The sequence below is a fragment of the Nomascus leucogenys genome, chromosome 9 (assembly GCF_006542625.1).
Source record: "Nomascus leucogenys isolate Asia chromosome 9, Asia_NLE_v1, whole genome shotgun sequence".
Classification (NCBI taxonomy): domain Eukaryota; kingdom Metazoa; phylum Chordata; class Mammalia; order Primates; family Hylobatidae; genus Nomascus; species Nomascus leucogenys.
Genome location: NC_044389.1, coordinates 68,820,786 through 68,841,116, shown reverse-complemented (window position 1 = coordinate 68,841,116; position 20,331 = coordinate 68,820,786). Strand labels below are relative to the sequence as shown.

At 36.4% G+C, this 20,331-nt stretch overlaps 1 protein-coding gene across 2 annotated transcripts in view; it reads right to left on the bottom strand.

Annotated features, from left to right (window-relative positions):
- ARHGAP24 (Rho GTPase activating protein 24) overlaps window positions 1-20,331 on the bottom strand; it is a 521,725-nt gene that overhangs the window by 4,546 nt on the left and 496,848 nt on the right. For both annotated transcript variants that reach the window (XM_003265851.4, XM_003265852.3), the window contains 2 exons: window positions 19,712-19,833; window positions 1,008-2,082 (listed from right to left, as the gene is read on the bottom strand). In XM_003265851.4, coding sequence (XP_003265899.2) covers window positions 1,008-2,082; window positions 19,712-19,833 — 1,197 coding nt within the window. The remainder of the gene's footprint in view (window positions 1-1,007; window positions 2,083-19,711; window positions 19,834-20,331) is intronic.

Sequence of the window (20,331 nt, the reverse complement as noted above, 5' to 3'; positions counted from 1 at the left end):
AAAAATACTTTCCAAGGAAGTAACTTTTCAATCTTATTTATAAGTAGTATTTTTTAATATTTACTTTGCCATAGCTTCTGAAAGTATGTTATCTTTTTGTCTGATAATTGATGAATGGATAGGAAACATATTAAGGTAAATTAAAGCCAACTTAACAACTGACTGAGGATCCTAGCACACCATGGAGGAAGGGTCGTCCAAATCACACAGCCTGAAACTGGGACTGAGACCACTAGAGGAGCTACTCCTACTTTGATCATTTTATGAGAAGATGCACATTGATATAATTAGGTTTTAGCATAATTGCTTCTTTATAAATCATATTCTTTCTTCCTCATTTAGGCTACAGTCTTCCTTGTTCATATGAACATACTTCACGTCACCCCTCTTCTCAAAAACCTCCATGGATTTCTATCTCAGAGTAAAAGTCAAAGGCTGAAAATCAGCCTGTCAATCCCCTAGGTCACCTGGCTCTTATGGCCTCTCTCAGCTCATCTGAATCCTCAGTGTCTGGAACAGAGCCTGGCAGATAGAAGGCACTCTCTCAACATTCAATGATTGAAAGAATAAAACATGGAGGTCTATTTACTTCTACTTTTATTTTTACCCTAGTTTCATCCTTTTCTTGTTAGTGAAAACTAACAGGCTTCTATGCTCTGTCCATCTCCTCACAGCCTCTATCCTTCCAGCCCTCTAATGCAAATCTATCTATTTAATAATAATCAAAGATGACATTATTGAGCCTATTCTGTACCAGGGAAATGTTCAATCACTTCTTACGTGCTTTTGAGGTAGACACTACTAGTATTTAAATTGTTTACATTAGGGAATCAAAGCTCACAGAGATGTAGCTAACTTGCACACAGTCACAAAGCTCATAAATGGTGGAGCAAACTTAGGTTTCTTTGACTTTGGAGCCAGCATATGTCACCCTCAGTGTGATCCTGTCCCACAGTAGGAGGCTACTGAGCCCTCTCTGGTAGTTACGACCTCCGGATTTTCCTTACCTCTTTATCCTGGACTCATACTCTATCTTCTGTTTGGTCATTTCCTGTTTCAGGCTGGAAACTAAACTGTGCAGTGCACTGTGGTTGCTGCTGCTGTTGCCCACAAATGTCTCACTGTTGTCACTGCTGCTGGTGGCACGACTACTTCGACCTCCCACACTCCTATGGTCACTTTTGCTTTCATAGTCCCTGGGGTGGGAAAGGTCGTCCTGTGGGGGCCCATCCAAAACAGGGTCCTCAAAGTTCCCCCCATAAAAGTCTTGCTCTGGGCAGGTGGTGGTAGAAGAGCGACAGGAGTTGGAGTTCTCAGGGAGGGAGATTTCACAGGAGGAAGTGGACCAGGTAGCACTGTCGATGCTCTGCTTGTCATCAAGGTTCATCATGGAGAACTGTTGATGGACATTATCATAGGTGGACAGTCTGTTGTGCTGGCCTAACTCTCCAGCTTGCTCTTTCTGCTTGTTATCCCTCAGGGTCACATAGCCATTTGGCAGCCAGCTCATGTTTCGAACATTTGCAGGGTTCCCGAGTGTGTCGCTGTTCAAGATGCCCATGCGCGCTGTTCCATTCTGTACACTGTGCGTGCCCATTTTGGTACCAGATCCCTTCAGTGAAGAGGTCCTTCTGGCCTGTAGGCTCCCATTGGGGGTGGTTTGGGTTTTCTCAAGACCTTCTGCATTACTGCTGCTGAAGGACCCATTGGTAACTATCCCACTACCCTTATTAAAGGCTGGGTTCTTTTTGACCATGAGAGGGGGGCTTCTAGACACATCTAGCTTGTGAACACTGTTCCTTGGGCTGTTGGTTTTGCTGCCTGATAGGGCTGTGGGGGATCCATTGTCCATGCTGCCTCTCTGGGGTGACTCAGACTTGTCCCAGGAGCACTGCTTACTAGGGCTGTCCTTGGTGTTATTGTTCTCCTTGTTCTGTAACTGCCCCATGGTGGCTTTCTTCTGAATTTCATTGTTGTTGCTCACTCCATCTTGGGGCTTGCTTTGTAGTTCTGCATCTTTGGGAAAGAGGCAATCATGTTTGCTAATCATCACTGACATCAACTGCTGGACCACCACGGTGCCTAGAATTGCATAGATCATAAAGTAGCATGAGTGAGACAGTTTTTATTTATTTCTATTTCAATGTGACTCCTAAAGAAACACATTCAAGAGAACATTCATTATTATTAGCAGTACCAAACCATATTCTTAACTATGATAATAGCAATAGAAGCTAAAACATCTTGAGCATTTACTCTGTGCCACGAACTGTGTCAAGCACTTTGCTTTTGTAATTTATTGAATTTTGAAACAAATCTATACATACATACTGTTATTATCACTGTATTATAAAGGTTAAGTAACTTGATTAAGGTTACACGTTAAGGACCAGACCCAGGGCTTGATCCCAGAGTTAATCATTAAAAACCTGGGCTCTTAATCATAATACAATATTTATTACGAATTTGACATTTAATTCTGAGAAATATTTCTTAGGAGGAGGTCACTGTGACCTCTCATCTAATAATTGCGTCAAACTATCAAGATACTTTAATGGTATCTGTAAATGGAACCCTATACAATGAGGGTGGATGCATGGTTTCTCTAATGTATCAAGATAACGAAAATTCGTAAGACTTTTTTTCACCATTCAAAAGCTTCAGGGCATTTTAAGTGACATCAGCCAGAATGGTGTAGTGAAAACCTGCAAAAATCCTCTTCACCATATAAGCAACTAGCAAAAATTTCCAGAATCAACTATTTTGGAATTCTGCAAATTAACTAATGGCTTGATGCAATCTGGAGAATGTTTATTCAAGAAAAATGGCTGAATCTCAGTAAGAGCAGCAAGGTCTGTGGCGTTTTAACTTGCTCTAATCTTCTCCTCCTCTCCTTGAAAACCAACAGCCCAAAATCACAAAGAAAACCAGCTATCTGGCAGCCACTGGAATGGGCAGAGCAGGGCTGGATTTTATATAGTTTCTATATAAAATACTTAAATAGTTGCTATATAAAAATACTTAAAACTTGAGATTTGGTGAAGAAAATGATGAAAAAAGGCTTCTGACAATGCAGAATTTCATTAAGTAACTTGATTAAGATTACACGTTAAGGACCAGACCCAGGGCTTGATCCCAGAGTTTAATTTCATTAAAACAACAGCTAATTGAGAGGCTGTCAGGGAGTAGAAATCTGACCTGGGGCAAGGCCACTTTTTAGCTTCTGGTGACACCTGGGAAATACAATTCAAAATCAGATTTTGAATAGGAAAAAAATATTATATTCATTTATATTCTACACATTTTTCCTGTGATGAGTCAAAACATAATATTTTAGACTACATATCAGCAATAAGCAAGATCTACTGCTACATCGATGTTATTCAAATTTTAAAGTTCATAAAAATTACCTGGAGATCCTGTTAAAAGGAAGACTGAAATTCAGTAGGCATTGGGTGGAACATGAGATTTTGCATTATAAACTAGCTTCCAGATAACATCAGCAATAATAGAATTGTAGCACTGGCATCACCTGGAAGCTTGAAAATGTCAGCACCCAATGCAGAGCTTCTGAATCAGAATCTCCAGGTGATTCCTGGGTGCATTACAGTTTGAGAAACACTGTAGTAGATGCATATGTTTCCCTTATATCTTCCAAATTAAATTTCCTGAAAGTCCGAAAGATAGGATTCATTTTTTTTAGATGAGAAAATTGAGGTCAGAGAGGTTAAGCTATTTGCTAAGGGCACAGAGACGATGTGATCAAGGTGAAATGTAATGTTTAGTCTTATTCCAAATATACATTTGTCCTACTATATTTCAGCTGCTGCAATTTAAAACTGTAGCAGTAATAAGTAACTTGGGATAGTTTTAAAGATAAAACTAGATAAAGATAAATATCTATTGAATTACCATCAATTATTACAGAATTGTGAAAAAAAGACTGAATGTAATAATTGATTGTATTATATAGCCTTCTTTTCTCTTTCAGTAATCTCCGAATTTGTCATCATATTTTCCATGCATGTTAGCAGTGAATCTGATAAAAAGAATTTTAGAGCAGTTAGAATAACACTGTCAAACTTGTGTACTGTGCTTGAAGACATGGTGTATTCATTGCTATTTTACTATTTGCCCATATGCAGACACACTTTTGGAGGTTTGCAGTTTCCATTATATATGACTGTCTAGTATTTTGGGAAACTGGACCTTTTTCCTATCATTGGAATGTTAACATTTGAAGTATCACTGCTTCCCGTCATAGCTATGAACTGTGTGGGAGCATGTAATTAATTGAAGAGCAACATCCTTAAGGTCTCCATGATGAGTTTGTGAACAGCCATGTCAAAGTGTACTTGTCACAGTTAAGGAGTATGAGTGTCAGGTCCCTAGAGACTTAAACTCTCTCTTGTATCTTGGGAAGCTTTGATTCCATCTAGTCTCTGGGACAATAAATGGCCATAGCCCCCTGTAAAGAGACTTTCTCAGAATTTTTATAGTCGTTTAGGACAGACTAATTTGGCAGTAATGATGATGCGTGTGCCACTATACACACTATCACTTTTTCCTTTTGATTCCCTGTCATTTTCTTAGAATGTCAATGAGGAACATGAAGCCCAGATAATGAGGACAGAGTGGTTATAATCACCAGCCCATTCTGAAGAGTCCAAGCAGATTCTGGAGTCCCACTGTGCTACACGATCCAGCAATTCTTCCCTGAACCATATAATTTTATACAGGTTGACTCTAAATACCACGTAATAAGCACTTTTCATCATAAGCATTGGCTAAAAATTTGATTTTTCTTTAAAGAAACCTAGGGACTTTAAATATAATATGTAAACGCAAAAATATATGTAGATGACAGCATTCTGTGCAATATAGTTTCAATTTGTATTTTTTGCAATGAATAAGTTTATACATGTGTCATTTTGCATGTTTGAACATATCTGTAAGATACCTGATGATTTTTGACAAGTGTATATACTCCTGAAAATACCACCTAATCATGATATAGAAAAGTGACACTTAAGCCTCTTTGTAGTCAGTTCCCTGCCCCTAAATCTGGCCCATAGCATCCTTGATGTGCTTTCTGTCTCTATAGTTTTGCCTTTTTTACAGTTTCATATAAATGGAATAATACAGTATGTAGACTTTCATATCTAGGTATTTTCCACTTAGCATAATACTTTTGACATTTATGTTGTTACATGTAGCAGTTCATTCTTTTTATTGTCAAATAGTATTACTTGCTGTAGATATGCCACAATTTATCTGTTCACTAATTGACGGAGAATTGGTCTGTTTCCAGTTTGGGGCTAATATGAATAGTGTTGATATGAACATTCGGCTGCAAGTCTTGGGTGAACATATGTTTTCTTTTTCCTTGGGTAAATGTTTAGCACATGGTCCTGCTTGGTTTTACGGTTACTGCATATTTAAGTTAGTAAGAACCTACCTAATTCTTTTGTGAATTGGCCCTAACATTTTGTATTTCTACCAGCCAAACTTGGTATATTTTCAGTCTTAACTTTACACTTTGTAAGAAATGTGTAGAGACATCTTATTCTGGTTTACATTTTAGTTTTTCTAATGACTAAAGATGCTGAGCATCTTTCCATGTATTATTTGATATTTGTGTATCTTGTTTGATGATGTGTATATTTCAAATCTTTCGCCATTTTTTCATTCAGTTGACTGTCTTGTTTTGCATGAGTTCTTTACATATTCTTAAAACAAGTTATTTATCAGATAGTGATTTGCAAATGTAGTCCCCATTTCCAAAATGGCTTGACTTTTTGAAAAGTGTCAATTTTGACAAAGTCCAACTTATCAAATAATTTTTTTAAAAATATTTTTATAGTTAGAGCCTTTTGTGTCCTAAGTCTTGACTAGCACAACATCATAAGATTTCTTTAAAAATATTTTCTTCTATATATCTTATACTTTTAACTCCTACACTTAGGTCTGTGATCCATTTTAAGGTTTTTGTATATGATGTGAGGTAAGGATTGAGGTAATTTATTTATATTTTTTAGGGCTATGAAATTGTTCCCACATCATTTGGGGAAATGACCTTCCCCTTTCCATTGAAATACCGTGGTACATTGGTCAAAAATCAAATGACTACACATATTTCTGGACTATTGGTTCTATTTCATTAATCTGTGTGTCCATCTTTATATCAATACCACAATTTTAATTGTGTGACTTTATACTAAGTCTTGAAATCAAGTTATATATATTCGACTCTGTTATTTCCTTTCAAATTATTTGTGCTATTCTAGATAGCTTTTATTTCCCTGTAAAACTTATAATCAGATTGTCAATTTCTACAAATAAAAATTCTGATGGAATATTTTTGTGACAATTATATTAAAACTATAGGTCAATTTTAGAAAAAATAATAGCTTAATAATATTGAGTATTCTAATACATGAGCAAGGTATATTTCCACATTTATGTAGTTCTTTTTTTTTTTTTGAGACAGAGTCTCGCTGTCGCCCAGGCTGGAGTGCAGTGGCGCGATCTGGGCTCACTGCAGGCTCCGCCCCTCAGGGTTCACGACATTCTCCTGCCTCAGCCTCCCGAGTAGCTGGAACTACAGGCACCCGCCATCTCGCCCGTCTAATTTTTTGTATTTTTAGTAGAGACAGAGTTTCACTGTGTTAGCCAGGATGGCCTCGATCTCCTGACCTCGTGATCCGCCCGCCTCAGCCTCCCAAAGTGCTGGGATTACAGGCATCAGCCACCGCGCCCGGCCCACATTTATGTAGTTCTTATTTGTTTGTTAATGTTTAGTAGTTTTCAGAGTGTGTCTTATACATGCTTTCTTAAATTTCTCCCTATTTTAAATTTATGAGTGTTGTTCTGAACAATAATTTTTATTTCAATTCTAATTGTCCAATGTAGTATGTAGAAATACAACAAAGTTTTATAAATTGACTGTGCATTATGTGATCTTTATATATTCGCGCATTCGTCATATTAGTTTTATTTGTCGATTACAAAGAATTTTCTACATAGATGTTCATGTTGACTATGAATAAAGAGAGTTTTACATATTCATTTCCAATTTTATACCTTTTATTTATTATTACTGGCTAGGATTTCCAGTACAATGGAAGTGGTGGGATAAGGTAAATTTACCTTAAACCCGATCTTAGAGGCAAAGCATTTGGTCTTTTACCATTAACGATAGTATTTTAACTAAACTTTTCAGTGATAACCTTTGTTAATTTGAGAAACTTTCAAATTTTTTTATCTGCATCTGTGATTTTTTTTGTATCTTAAAGTGGTATATTAATACAGTGAATTACATTGATTTTGGCTAACCAACCTGTCTTCCTGGGATAAACCCCACTGGTCCTGATTTATTATCCTTTTTATATGGTGAAGTCAATCCAGTAAGGTTTTGTTTAGGATTTACATGTCTATATTCATGAGGGATGTTATTCTGTATTTCTCTTTTCTTGTAATGTCTTTATCTGTTTTGATATCAGAGCAACACTGGCCTCATAAAATTAGTTGGCAAGAATTCCCTCTACCTCTTTTTTTCTGAAAGAGTCTGTGCACAATTAATATAATTTCTTCTTTATATGTTTGTTAGAATTCACCAGTAAATTTAAGTTAGAGGTGTTTTTGTTTTTGTGGGAATGTTTTTAGCTACAAATTCAATTGCTTTACTAGTCTCAGTTTATTTCTTTCTTTCTAATCTTGAGTGAGCTTTGGTTTGTATCTTTTAAAGAACTTGAACATTTCATCTCCATTGCCCAATTTCTTGGCAAAAAGTTGTTCATAATAGTCCCTTATGATTATTTTAACATTTGTAAGATCTTTGGTAGGTCACTTCTGTTAAACCTGATATAGGTAATGTAACTTTGTTTTTTCTTTTCTGATCAGTATGATGAGTTTTATCAATTTTATTGATCTTTTTAACAAACCAGCTCTTGGTTTCACTGGTTTTCTAGATTGTTTTTGTTCTCTCTCTATTTTCTTGATTTTTGTTCTTATCTTTATTACTCCTTGCCTCTGTTTCCTTTGGTTTAAATTCCCTCTTCTTTTTGCAGCTCTCTGAAAAGGAAACTTAGATAATTAATTTTAGGTCTTTGTTCTTTCTAATATAAGTCCATAATTCTATGAATTTTCCTCTAAGCACTACTTTAGTTGTATCACACAAACTTGGTAGAACTTTTTCCTTTCATTTAGTTTTTAAACATACCTGTATATTTATATTTTAAATGATGTGTATACAGTATAGAGTTGAGTGTTGAATTTTTATTTATTTTATCTCTGCCTTTAGACTGGAATATATAAGGCATTAAGATTAAATGTAATTATCGATATGGTTGAGTTTAATTCTGTCATCATGGTATTTTTTTCCACTTGTCGCATCTGATAATTGCTTCTCTTTTATTTTTTTAAGTCATTTTTTTAAAAAAAGTTTATTATTGTATAACATTCCATTTTATCTTTATTGTTGGCTTATTACCTAATACTTCAGTTTATTTTTTAGTAGTTGTTCTATGTTTGTAATATTCATATTTAATTTATTACGGTCTACCTTTAAATAATACTGCAACACTTTGCACACAAATTAAAAGCCTTAGTCTGCTTTCATCTGTTTGCTTCCATTTTCTGCCTTTTATTCGGTCGTTGTCATACATTTCATTTCTGTATGTATTATGTATCCCATATTATATTATCTTATTTTTGCTTTATACAACAGGTTATCTTTTAATGAGATTAATAATAATAAAAAGTATTATTTTATATTAATCCACATACTATTGCTGTGCAGTGCTCTTCATTCATCTGTGTGCATATGTGTCTATCTGGATTCATATTCCTTCTGCCACAACAACTATTTAACGTTTCTTGTAGTACAAGACCATCAGTGATGAATTTACTCACAGATTTTGTTTCTCTCAAAATGCCCTTAGCTCCTTTTTATATTTGAAAAATATTTAAATATATTCACTGGACATAGAAATCTAGGTTAATAGATTTTTTTCAGTACTTCAAAGGTTTTGATCCACGTCTTTTGGTTATGTAATTTCTAACAAGAAATCTTCTGCAACATTTCTCTTTGTTCTTCTGTATGTAATGTGTCCTTTGTTCCTCAGTCTGCTCCTAAACTTTTCTCTTAAATTGGTTCTCAGCATTTTATGATGTGCTTTTGTGTGGCTCCCTTTATGTTAATTCTGAGCTTCTGAGATCTTTGTGTTTGTAATTTTCATCAATTCTGTGAAAAAAAATGAGTATTTTTTCTCTATGCTTCATGATAGCTTCTCTTATAAAGACAAAGTTTTTATAAGTCTGAATTTATTCTTTTTAAGTTTTCTCCTAATCTGCTATTAATCTCATTGAGTGTAATATTCACTTAAGTGATAATTATCATCCTTAGAAATTCTACTTGGACTTTAAAAAAATATTTGACCTATCTCTTCATCGTGTTACATTTTGCTTTATCTTCTTGAACATACTTACAGAATATAATAATAATATCCTTGTCTGCTATCAGAAATGACTCAATCACATTTCGGTCTTTTTCTATTAGCTATGTTATGTCCTGGTTACAGCTCATATTTTTATGATTCTTTGCATGCCTTGTAGTTTTTAATTGTATGGAAAACATTGTGGGCTTTATACAGTTGGTTACTGAATTTTGAAAAAAAAAATATTCTAGATGTGTTGGACTTCGTCCTGGCACAGAGTGAAGCATCTGGGGATTGGCTGAATCATATTTATTATATGTTAATAAGCTTTTTTTTTTTTTTTTTTTTGAGACGGAGTCTCGCTCTTTCGCCCAGGCTGGAGTGCAGTGGCGCAATCTTGGCTCACTGCAAGCTCCGCCTCCCGGGTTCACGCCATTCTCCTGCCTCAGCCTCTCCGAGTAGCTGGGACTACAGGCGCCCGCCACCACGCCCGGCTAATTTTTTTTTGTATTTTTTAGTAGAGACGGGGTTTCACTGTGGTCTCGATCTCCTGACCCCATGATCTGCCCGCCTCGGCCTCCCAAAGTGCTGGGATTACAAGCGTGAGCCACCGGCTTATTGGCCCAGCCAATAAGCTTATTTTTTAGAGCAGTTTTAGGTGTACAGAAAAATTGAGCAGCAAGTACAGAGGGTTCCTATATACCTCCTCTCCACCACCTTTTTAAACACAGTTTCCCCTTTTATTAACATCTTGCATTAATGTGGTATATTTGATATACTTGATGAGTCCATATTATTCATTATCATTAACTAAAATCCATAGTTCACATTAAGGATCACTTTTTGTGTTGTATGCTCTATGGGTTTTGACAAATACATAATGTCATGTATCCATCATTCCAGCATCATACCGAATAGATTCACTGCCCTAAAAATTCCTTATGCTCCTGGTATTCATCCTTCCCTTCCTCCCTGAGCTCCCACTGGATCATTTAAAAGTTGCTTTAAAATTTGTGAGGACTAATCCATAATTTAAATCTTAGCACTAAGGTAATACCTTTGTGAGAACGCTACACAATGCCTCATTATCAGGACTTTGCACTCTTTCTGTGGGAAAGACAAATTATTTCAAGCTCAGTTTGAGGCCCAGAAGTTGTTCAGACTATGAATCTCTGGTAAATTCCCTCAAGTCTTGTGTAGTGTCCTCTCATGCAAACATAAATCAGTCCTCATCTACTCTCCGTAGATTTCTGGATGCTCTATGTCTAGTTCTCTTTTCTGTTTTCTACTCCCCCAAATTCTAGCTCCCTTGGGCTTCTCATTGTCTGACCTTACTCTCTTCAGCTCAGCAATACCTGGACTTTGCTTGCATTTTTCTTCCCTGTGATACAATGTGAAAACTGCCTCCCAGTAGTAATCTGAGGCAATAACTGGGTTCCCCTCATTTGTTTTCTTTCTCTTATGAATCATAGGCATGATTACCTGTTGTCCACTGTCTAAAAACTGCTGCTTCATAGTTTTCTGGTTTTCTAGTTGTTAAATTTGAGCAATCTCTATTCCTTCATCATGACGGGAAGCAGAATGCAATATTATTTGTCAGTATTTTAAAATAATGCTGAAAAAACATTCTAAAGGTTTCCTTGAAAGCACATATCTATTCTATAGATATGGATATGCTTATATAGCAAGGATATCATTAATGGCTACATCAATATTTGAATGGTAGCAAGAAGAAGAGTGACGGTAAGGAATTATGTATAGAGAATTTTTCAAGTAAAAGATAATTTTAAAAGAGAGTATTTAAAAAATAAAGCAGTCTCCATGTTTTTCAATAGAATTCATGTCAGTTGACTGCAAATAGTATGTTAACACAAGAATAATGAGTTTCATTCACTTAAACATCCACCAAAATAAGAAAAGAAAATAACAATAACTATTATGGGTTAGTAAATATGTAAGGTTCATTTTCCAACCTGTGCAGTTTTTACTGAAATGAAATAAAACCATTTCACTTGGATTACACTCACTCAGATCAGGCTAATGCTGCAAACACCTATTGTATCTCAGGGGTTACTTCAGCTTTAGAGTATATTTGATTGAATTGTAATTGTGCATATATAAAATGCACAGCAAATGACTAGGAGGCATGAGCACAAATACAAATTTGATCTCAGAAGTCAGAGCCTGTGAGAGATAATGCCTGTCTGCAGTCTGATCACTACCTCTCTTCTTCAGCCAATCCCCAGAGCTACCAGAGTTACTTTTCTTTTTTAAAACTTTTGTTTTAATTCAGGGGTATAAGTGCACATTTGTTACACAGGTAAACTTGTGTCATGAGGGTTTGTTGTACAGATTATTTCATTGCCCAGGTATGAAGCCTAGTACCCGTTATTTTTCCTGATTCTCTCCCTCCTCCCATCATCCACCCTCCAATAGGCCCCAGTGTGTGTTGTTCCCCTCCCTCTGTCCATGTGTTCTCATCCTTTAGCACCCACCTATAAGTGAGAACACGAGGTATTTGGTTTTCTGTTCCTATGTTAATTTGCTGAGGATAATGGCCTTCAGCTCCATCCATGTCCCTGCAAAGGACATGCTCTTGTTCATTTTTGTGGCTACACAGTGTTCCATGGTGTACATGTACCATATTTTCTTTATCCAGTCTATCATTGATGGGCATTTAGGTTGATTCCACATCCTTGCTATTGTGAATAGTGCTGCAATGAACATACACATGCATGTGTCTTTATAATAGGATGTTTATATTCCTTTGGGTATAAGAGTTACTCTTCTGGCCGGGCATGGTGGCTCACGCCTCTAATCCCAGCACTCAGGGAGGCCAAGGTGGGCGGATCACCTGAGGTCAGGAGTTTGAGACCAGCCTGGCCAACATGTTGAAACCCCATCTCTACTAAAAATACAAAAATTAGCTGGGTGTGGTTGCGGGTGCCTATAAACCCAGCTACTCAGGAAGCCGAGGCAGGAGAATCACTTGAACCCGGGAGGTGGAGGTTGCGGTGTCCGAGATCGTGCCTCTGCACTCCAGCCTGAGTGACAGAGCGAGACTCCATCTTGAAAAAAATTAATAGTAAAATAAAAGAATTGTTTTTCTAAAATAAAAAAATCCAATCTCAACATGCTCTTGCTCAATAGTTTTCAAAGATTCCTGAATGCAGAATGGTCTATAAGGCCTTGAAAATATTCTGAAGTCTTTCCAGCCATTCTTTCACCAATCTTCCCTATATGCCCTGACATCATTGACCTTACCAAATTTTTCACTTGGATGCACTGTGATCTTTCTTTCTGCTAAACACTGAATGTTTGTGTCCTCGACAAAATTCATATTTTGAAATCCTAACCCCCAGTGTGATGGTATTAGGAGGTAAGGCCTTTGGGAGATAACTAGGTCATGGGGGTGCAGCCCTCATAAATTAGATTAGTACCAGCATAAAAGAGATCCCAGAGAGCTCCTTCACCCCTTCAGCTAAGTAAGGACACAGCAAGTAAACAGCTGTATGTGAACCAGGAAATGGGTTCTCACCAGATACCTATCTGCTGGCGCCTTGATCTTGGACTTCCCAGACTTCAGAACTGAATAATAAATTTCTGTTCTTCATAAGCTACCCAGTCTATGGTGTTTTGTTATAGTAACTCCAGTGGACTAAGACACTCACCCACTTACCAATCTATATTTCTTTTTCTGGTGGAATGACTGTTTAAATGTCCCATCTCTGATGGTTCCCCATAACCTCTAAGAAAAATACCATAATTCCCTACTTTTGATCTCATAGCCCTTTGACATATCCTGTATATAACATTTTTCATACTAAAATTGAATGTTTAGTGGTTCAAATCTGCAACAAGGCTAGGCTGTAAGTTCCTGTAGGGCAAAACTTTTCCTTATTCATCTTTGCATTCCCAGGCTTACTGATGAGCATTGCATAAAGCAGTTGCTTAATGAATATTTATTGAATGATAAATTAAGATATATTTTAAAAGATTATTACTGTGAAGAGTTAATTCTACCCTCAGATATGATCTAATTTTATATAAATCAGGAGAATGAATAAGAAAAGAGGAGAAACTTATTTGTGGAAGTAAGAAAATAAGTGATTCAGAGAATGAGGAAGGGCAGAAGAAGACAAGAGACCCTGCTTGGGTGGATTTGGGAGAGTTTTGAGAGACACTGTGTGGTATGGATTTGGGAGAGTTTTGAGGCACACTGCATGGAATGGATTTGGGAGAGTTCTGAGAGCAGGGAGACAATAACAGAGTACTTTAAAACAACTTTTTTTTGTAGTTTTGATTTGCATTTCTCTAATGATCAGTGATGTTGAGCTTTTTAAAGTAAGTTTGTTGGCTGCATAAATGTCTTCTTTTGAGAAGCGTCTGTTCATGTCTTTTGCCCACTTTTAATGGGGTTGTTTTGGTTTTTTTCTTGTAAATTTGTTTAAGTTCCAATGAGATGCCATCTCATGCCAGTCAGAATGGCGATTATTAAAAAGTCAAGAAACAATAGATGCTGTCAACGATGCAGAGAAATAGGAACACTTTTATGCTATTGGTAGGAATGTAAATTAGTTCAACCATTGTGGAAGACAGTGTGGTGATTCCTCAAAGATCTAGAACCAGAAATACCATTTGATCCAGCAATCCCATTACAGGGTATATACCCAAAGGAATATAAATAATTCTGTTATAAAGATACATGCACACATATGTTCACTGCAGCACTATTCACAATAGCAAAGACATGAAATCAATGCAAATGTCCATCAATGATAGACCGGATAAAGAAAATGTGGTACATATACATCACGGAATACTTTGCAGCCATGCCATAAAAAGGAATGAGATCATGTCCTTTGCAGGGACATGGATGGAGCTGGAAGCCATTATACTCAGCAAACTAATGCAGGAACAGAAAACCAACCACCCCATGTTCTCACTCACAAGTGGGAACTGAACAGTGTGAACACATGGACATAGGGAGGGGAACAACACACACCGGTATTTGTTGGGGGAAGGCGGGGAGGGAAAGCATCAGGAAATGTAGCTAATGGATGCTGGGCTTAATATCTAGGTGATGGGTTGACAGGCACAGCAAATCACCATGGCACACATTTACCTATGTAACAAACCTGCACATCCTGTACATGTGCCCCAGAACTTAAAATAGAATAAAATAAAACAAGTTAAAAAAACACACAAAAAACAACTTTTTATGCATTAAGAATGCAGTCAGATTTAATATTTTCTCTAGAGACACAATAAACATCTAACTTGCTTCTAATTATTTTTGGACGCAAGAACACTTTTTCTTTAAATACTGACTCATGCTGAAGACTGGGCCAGGATGTAGCTAGGTGGTTTATGTGCTCAGTGAGGTCTCCTGAAAAGTTTGATTGCTGTGAGCTGGTTTCCCCTGGGGCCTGATTGATCCTGGGTTAAATGAAACAACTACACTCCCAGGGAATGGGGAGACCTTCCCGTGACCCCCAGCAAATTATGATAACAGATGGGATTATTTTGCTTCTCCATTTTTCCTGTACTTCAAAAAAAAACAAAAAACAAAAACAAAAACAACTTATCTACTTGTGCACCTATCCCTTACACAATTATTGGTGTATTTAGAGAAATTTACTTTTCTCCTTAGGTATCAGGTTTCTTATCCACAAAGGAAGCAGGGGGACACTACGCAATTTTTAAAAGATTTCTCCTCAAATAACAAGATTTGCAACAATAGTTTAAAGAATAACAACAACAAAAACACTGACTTCTAGGAAGATGTTCGCAGCACAGTATTGGATCTCCTGAAATCCTCACATAAAAACAGAGCAACTAGATAGCAAAGCCAAAACTCATGGGCAACATTTCCAAAAAACTAGCTGACACGGTATCTCCCCAAATCCCCAAATATGTGTTGGTCGAGACAAATCCCCATTTCCACAAGGCCAGCATGATGTCAGTGTCTCTGTAGAGGGAAGGAGAGAGGAGCAATGGGGGCTCTGATGGGCCTGGAAATAGAATATCCCCAAAGCGCCCCATAGATATTCACTGGAAAATGCGAAGAGTTAATTTAAGAAGAGTGGCTAAAAGTGGGAGGGATTGCACCTAGTCCAATAGAGGTGGCCGATGGCAAGGTCTGAAGGAGTGAGACATCCAGCCCCTAAGATCTCTCCACACTGACCAGCCAGGACTCCCTTCCAGACAGGGCTTTGCATGGAGGGGATACTGCTAAGAGAGAGGTGAAAATTGGGAAGGACTAGGAGAACAGAAATGAAAGAACGGGAAGAAAGACCAATGAAAATCAAGATGGCAATAAAGCCAGGACATCTCAGGAAGCAAGATGCAATATTTTTTGATATGATGTGAAAAAACAGATTGAGCTCTGTGAAGTCAGAAAAGCTAACCTGAATGGATCCTTTACACACACATGGAGTTGTGACAACATGTCATTTGGAAAATTCACTGAGTTATGCTAATCATCCAAATCCTGACACACGTATTTCTATAGTATCAAAGATACTACAGATTTGTTAATATCAACACTAATCTCACCAGAAAAGTGCATAGGAATTTAGGAAGCTGTCAAGCTCAAGGTTATAAAATACAAATTTGCCACATGCAAGTTTAAATTTTGTCAATGGCAACAAACTCTGACAGCTGTATTTCTTGAAGTGAAACGTTTAGTTCATTTTTGAGAATGTGTCTGCTAAACGCTCTAGTCTGAATAACTGTAGTTTGTCAGTTGTTCTTTCAAATAAAAATGGAGTTCCAAGAAAAATCAGTTAGTGCTGCTCAAATATCACACAAATGCTTCCCCTTGAGCCAATCATTGTGTTACTTTTAGAGGCAGTATGCAGAAGTGCTTTATACAGACAGCCACCTCTCCACCTAATATGAAAGAAATGTGTTCTCAAGGTTGAATATTTAATGCAATTAATATTTTTTACTGCTCAGCCAGAACATTCCTAAGTAAAATTGGAATTTTCTTCCCTATTGTAAATGCGCGCTGGTGAAGAATATGGTGCTAGTGGGGTTTGGTGGCACTGCCTTGATTCTTACTAAGGTGCCAGCTGCTGTACTTGTCATGGCTTTAGCACCATCTGTGCAAATGTCAACACAGTGAAAGGGCAACAGCATCTTCATATTACAATGAAAATACATTTGAGCCCATGGACCTCCTGAATGCATCTCTGGGGCCCCCAGTTATCTGAATACTACATTTTGAGAATCTCTAGGCTGGAAAGACATCAATACAAGGAACAGTAGTGAACATTAAGTGGATAGATTTATATACATATCACCAAAGATTAAATGAGGACTAAAATGGAAAGGGAATAGTGTATAATGGGTATATATTCTGAAAGCATATAGTATAAATATTAACAGAATAAAAGGAGGATTAAAAGAGCACACGTAAAAAATTTTGCAGTAATTATACTGGTGTTGGTATTGTTATTCTGAGACTACTGTGTGTGTGTGATGAGTTATAGAGCAAATGATTAATTATGAGATGTTCTAATTCTGTTATCCTCAGTGTCTTTGCAAACCAGGATTCCTTGGAAGAAAGGGAATAAAACTGTAAAGAGAAAGGAATAAATAAAAACCCTGTAGTTATAATTTTGAATTGTAACTAATGTGAACTTGTGAGGCACTTTTTCTTGAATAGGTAAATGTGTATATATATGTTTATTATGCCTGTAATATGTACATGTGTAGTGTGCATTTATATCTACTAGCTCTGCCCACTAAAAAGACTAGAAACAATGACCAAGCCAGTAGCAATGAGTATCATTGGCACTAAGCATCTAGCTTGCCTTGAAATATCATTTCCCCACTAAAAGAAGTCAGGAATTTTTGGAAATTGACTGATTCCAGGTTTGGGGCATAAAATATATGAGCCTAAGAAATCTTGTCATATTACAGAGAAAAATAGCTACCCCAAACTAGGAAGGCCGTGTCAAAAGAACTAAGAAGACAACTTGAAGATGCTTCCACTGGCCAAAGATGGGAAAATTTGAGATTCACTGAAGGACAGTAATTACAATGTATTGACCAAGCAAATTGATTTTAATACATGACTTTATAATGATATTTTTAAAATATTCACAATAATATGTATACTGGGAAGACAAAGAAAATAGTACTCACTTGTAGAGGAGTTAAAAAATCTGTTTATGTGCTTTAAAAGCTGGTAAGTAAAGGGAAAGACTCAAGCAGCATTTATCTTGCCTTTTAAAGATACCATTGGGTTCCTAAGTAGTAGATGAGAAGAAAATTTTTTAAAGTGTTCAAATTATTAATTTAAAAATTAAAATATTGCCACATGGATGAACCTTGATGACATTATGCTAAGTGAAATAAGCCAGTCACAACAAGACAAGTACAGTATAACAGGTATTTGAGGTACCTAGAGTAGACAAATTCATAGAAACTGAAAGCAGAAGGGTAGTTGCCAGGGCCTGGGGGAGAGGGAAAGGGGAGTTCGTGTTTAATGGGTAGGGAGTTTCAGTTTTGCAATGTAAAAAATGCTCTGGAGATGGACGGCGGTGACGGTTGCAAGACAATATGAAAGTACTGAATGCTACTGAACTGTGAACTTAAAAATGGTTAAGATGATACATTTTACGTTATGTGTGTTTTACCACGATAATGAGTTGTAAAAAACCACATAATAACAATATCAGCATTTCAGCTTCCAGCAAATTAATAGTCTTAGGAATTTTATTAAGTTCACAAAAAGAGAGATAAGGTGACATTATGTGTCTCCTGATTAAACGACACAACACAAGCAAAGGTCATGCCAAGCAGATCAAACATGGATTTTATCCAGGCCCTAACTTGTAGACAATGCAGAGGGCAGAGAAATATTAATATATTACATTGCGCCATGAATCAACAAATCCATGAATCAACAAATCCAGACTATGGGAAACTCTACAAGTGAAATAACATGATTTTTCAAATGGCAAATTAGAGGGGGTGCTGTATATTAAAAAATTCTTAAAAGGTATCAAGTAAAGGAATAGGAAACTTAAATGTAATGTCTGGGAAGTCCATTTGGGTGATAAAACTACAAAGAAACACAAAGAAATTGCTATAAAAGTCTGGATATTAGGATGACAGACACTGGGATTGGGTCAGGGCACAGGAAGTTTTGGGGATACCTGGAAAAGTTCTCTATTTTTAAATAGATAGTTATTTCTAGAGTACTTGTTTTATTTAATTCATTAAGATGGTGTATGTGTGTGTGCGAGTGTGTGGTGGTGTTCTGTATTGCATGTATTTTAATTTATAATAAAGATTTCAAAAAACAATGGACTACTGTATCTCCAAGCCTCTTGTAGCTTCAAATTTCATGTTTTCTGATGTCTGCTAAACTTTTCAGACAGAAATTAAGGTTTCTGAACTATCTCGTTGCCAAAAATCTGATGTTCAACTTACATTGCCCTTGGTGTTTAACAAAGGAAATTAAACTGAAGTGATGCAGGCAGACATGCAAAAGCTTTTTTTCTCACACATAAGATCTAAAGAAAGGAAAATATTGGAATTTTAAGGAAAGGAACAGTATTGGGTAGTAAAATCCAGGCGACTGAGGGGAACATTTTGTTCTAGACTAAATAAACCCAGAGTGAATCTAAAAATAATTATTGTTTCTCCTTTCCTTTTTCTTTTAAATTCTGAAATCATAAATTAGTCCAGTTTGCAGCAAACAATGGTGCTATTAATGACATAGAGCACCTAGGCCTGCTGGAAAAAAACAGAAAGTACCGTTCATTGTGGAAAATAATTGAGATACTTTGTAATTTGAACAACAAAAATTCTTTCATGTTTTAACTTACAAATAAACAAGCAGCATTGTCTTATAAAAGACCATTTTTCCCTAAGTCAGTCAAATAAAATCAAAATTAATAAAAATGTATATTAACTGAAAATAATAACTTTTTGAATTTTCTGAAAATTGTATTGAACTCACAAAGTGAGGTAGTTTTTTTCCATTGTTGAATACTTTACATATGATTTATGAAGGTTTCATTTATTCTTGTAAGGCTAATGAAGAGGCATTTAGTACATTTTATATTAAGTAAACACAAACAAAAAATATCTGACTTTCAAAAGGAAGATTTTACATTTAAAGAACTTCAGTTAATAAATGGAGTTGCCATGTATTCACTTATTACCTTGGTTTGCTCAGAGATGAGTAGATTCTGGCCAATCAAGAGATAATTGTTTCTTCTTTTGATGAGGGTATAAGATAAACATTTACTTACCCTCCATGATAGTCAAAGGATCTTCCACTTTGGGGCGCAGGATATTAGGACCAAAGACAGTTGCCAAGTTCTGCACACTCATTTTGTTAACTCCCGAGTAGGACTGTACTTCATCCAAGAACCTATGGAGTATAAGCATATGATTGAAACACAATGGGATCAAATTTGCCAGTGGAAGAAAAATCAATCATTAGAAAATTTACAAACTAAAGTATGTTCAAAGATGACTATGGAGACAGAATTATTTGGATGTTGACCAATCTCTCACTCAAACATAGGAACAATGTATTGCAGATTAGGAAGGATCAAACTTTATTTATCATATCAACTATCTGTCTTGGCCTGGCCTGCTTTGATTTCCTCTGTCAATCAATGGAACAGGTGTGTTTGGACAAGACTAATATGGACTTGAGGGTCAACAATGTGGATTCCCTTCCAATCCCTCAATAAAGTAATAATTTTATACCTCTATTCAATTAGGGGACTGTAGATAAGATCAGCTGGTAGGATGCCTTATTTTAGAGAAGAGGAATTAACCCTCTTTGTGAGGTAATTTGTGAGCTTCAAAATTAAAGTATATTAAGAAATGAGATAAAATACAGGCTGGGCATGGTGGCTCA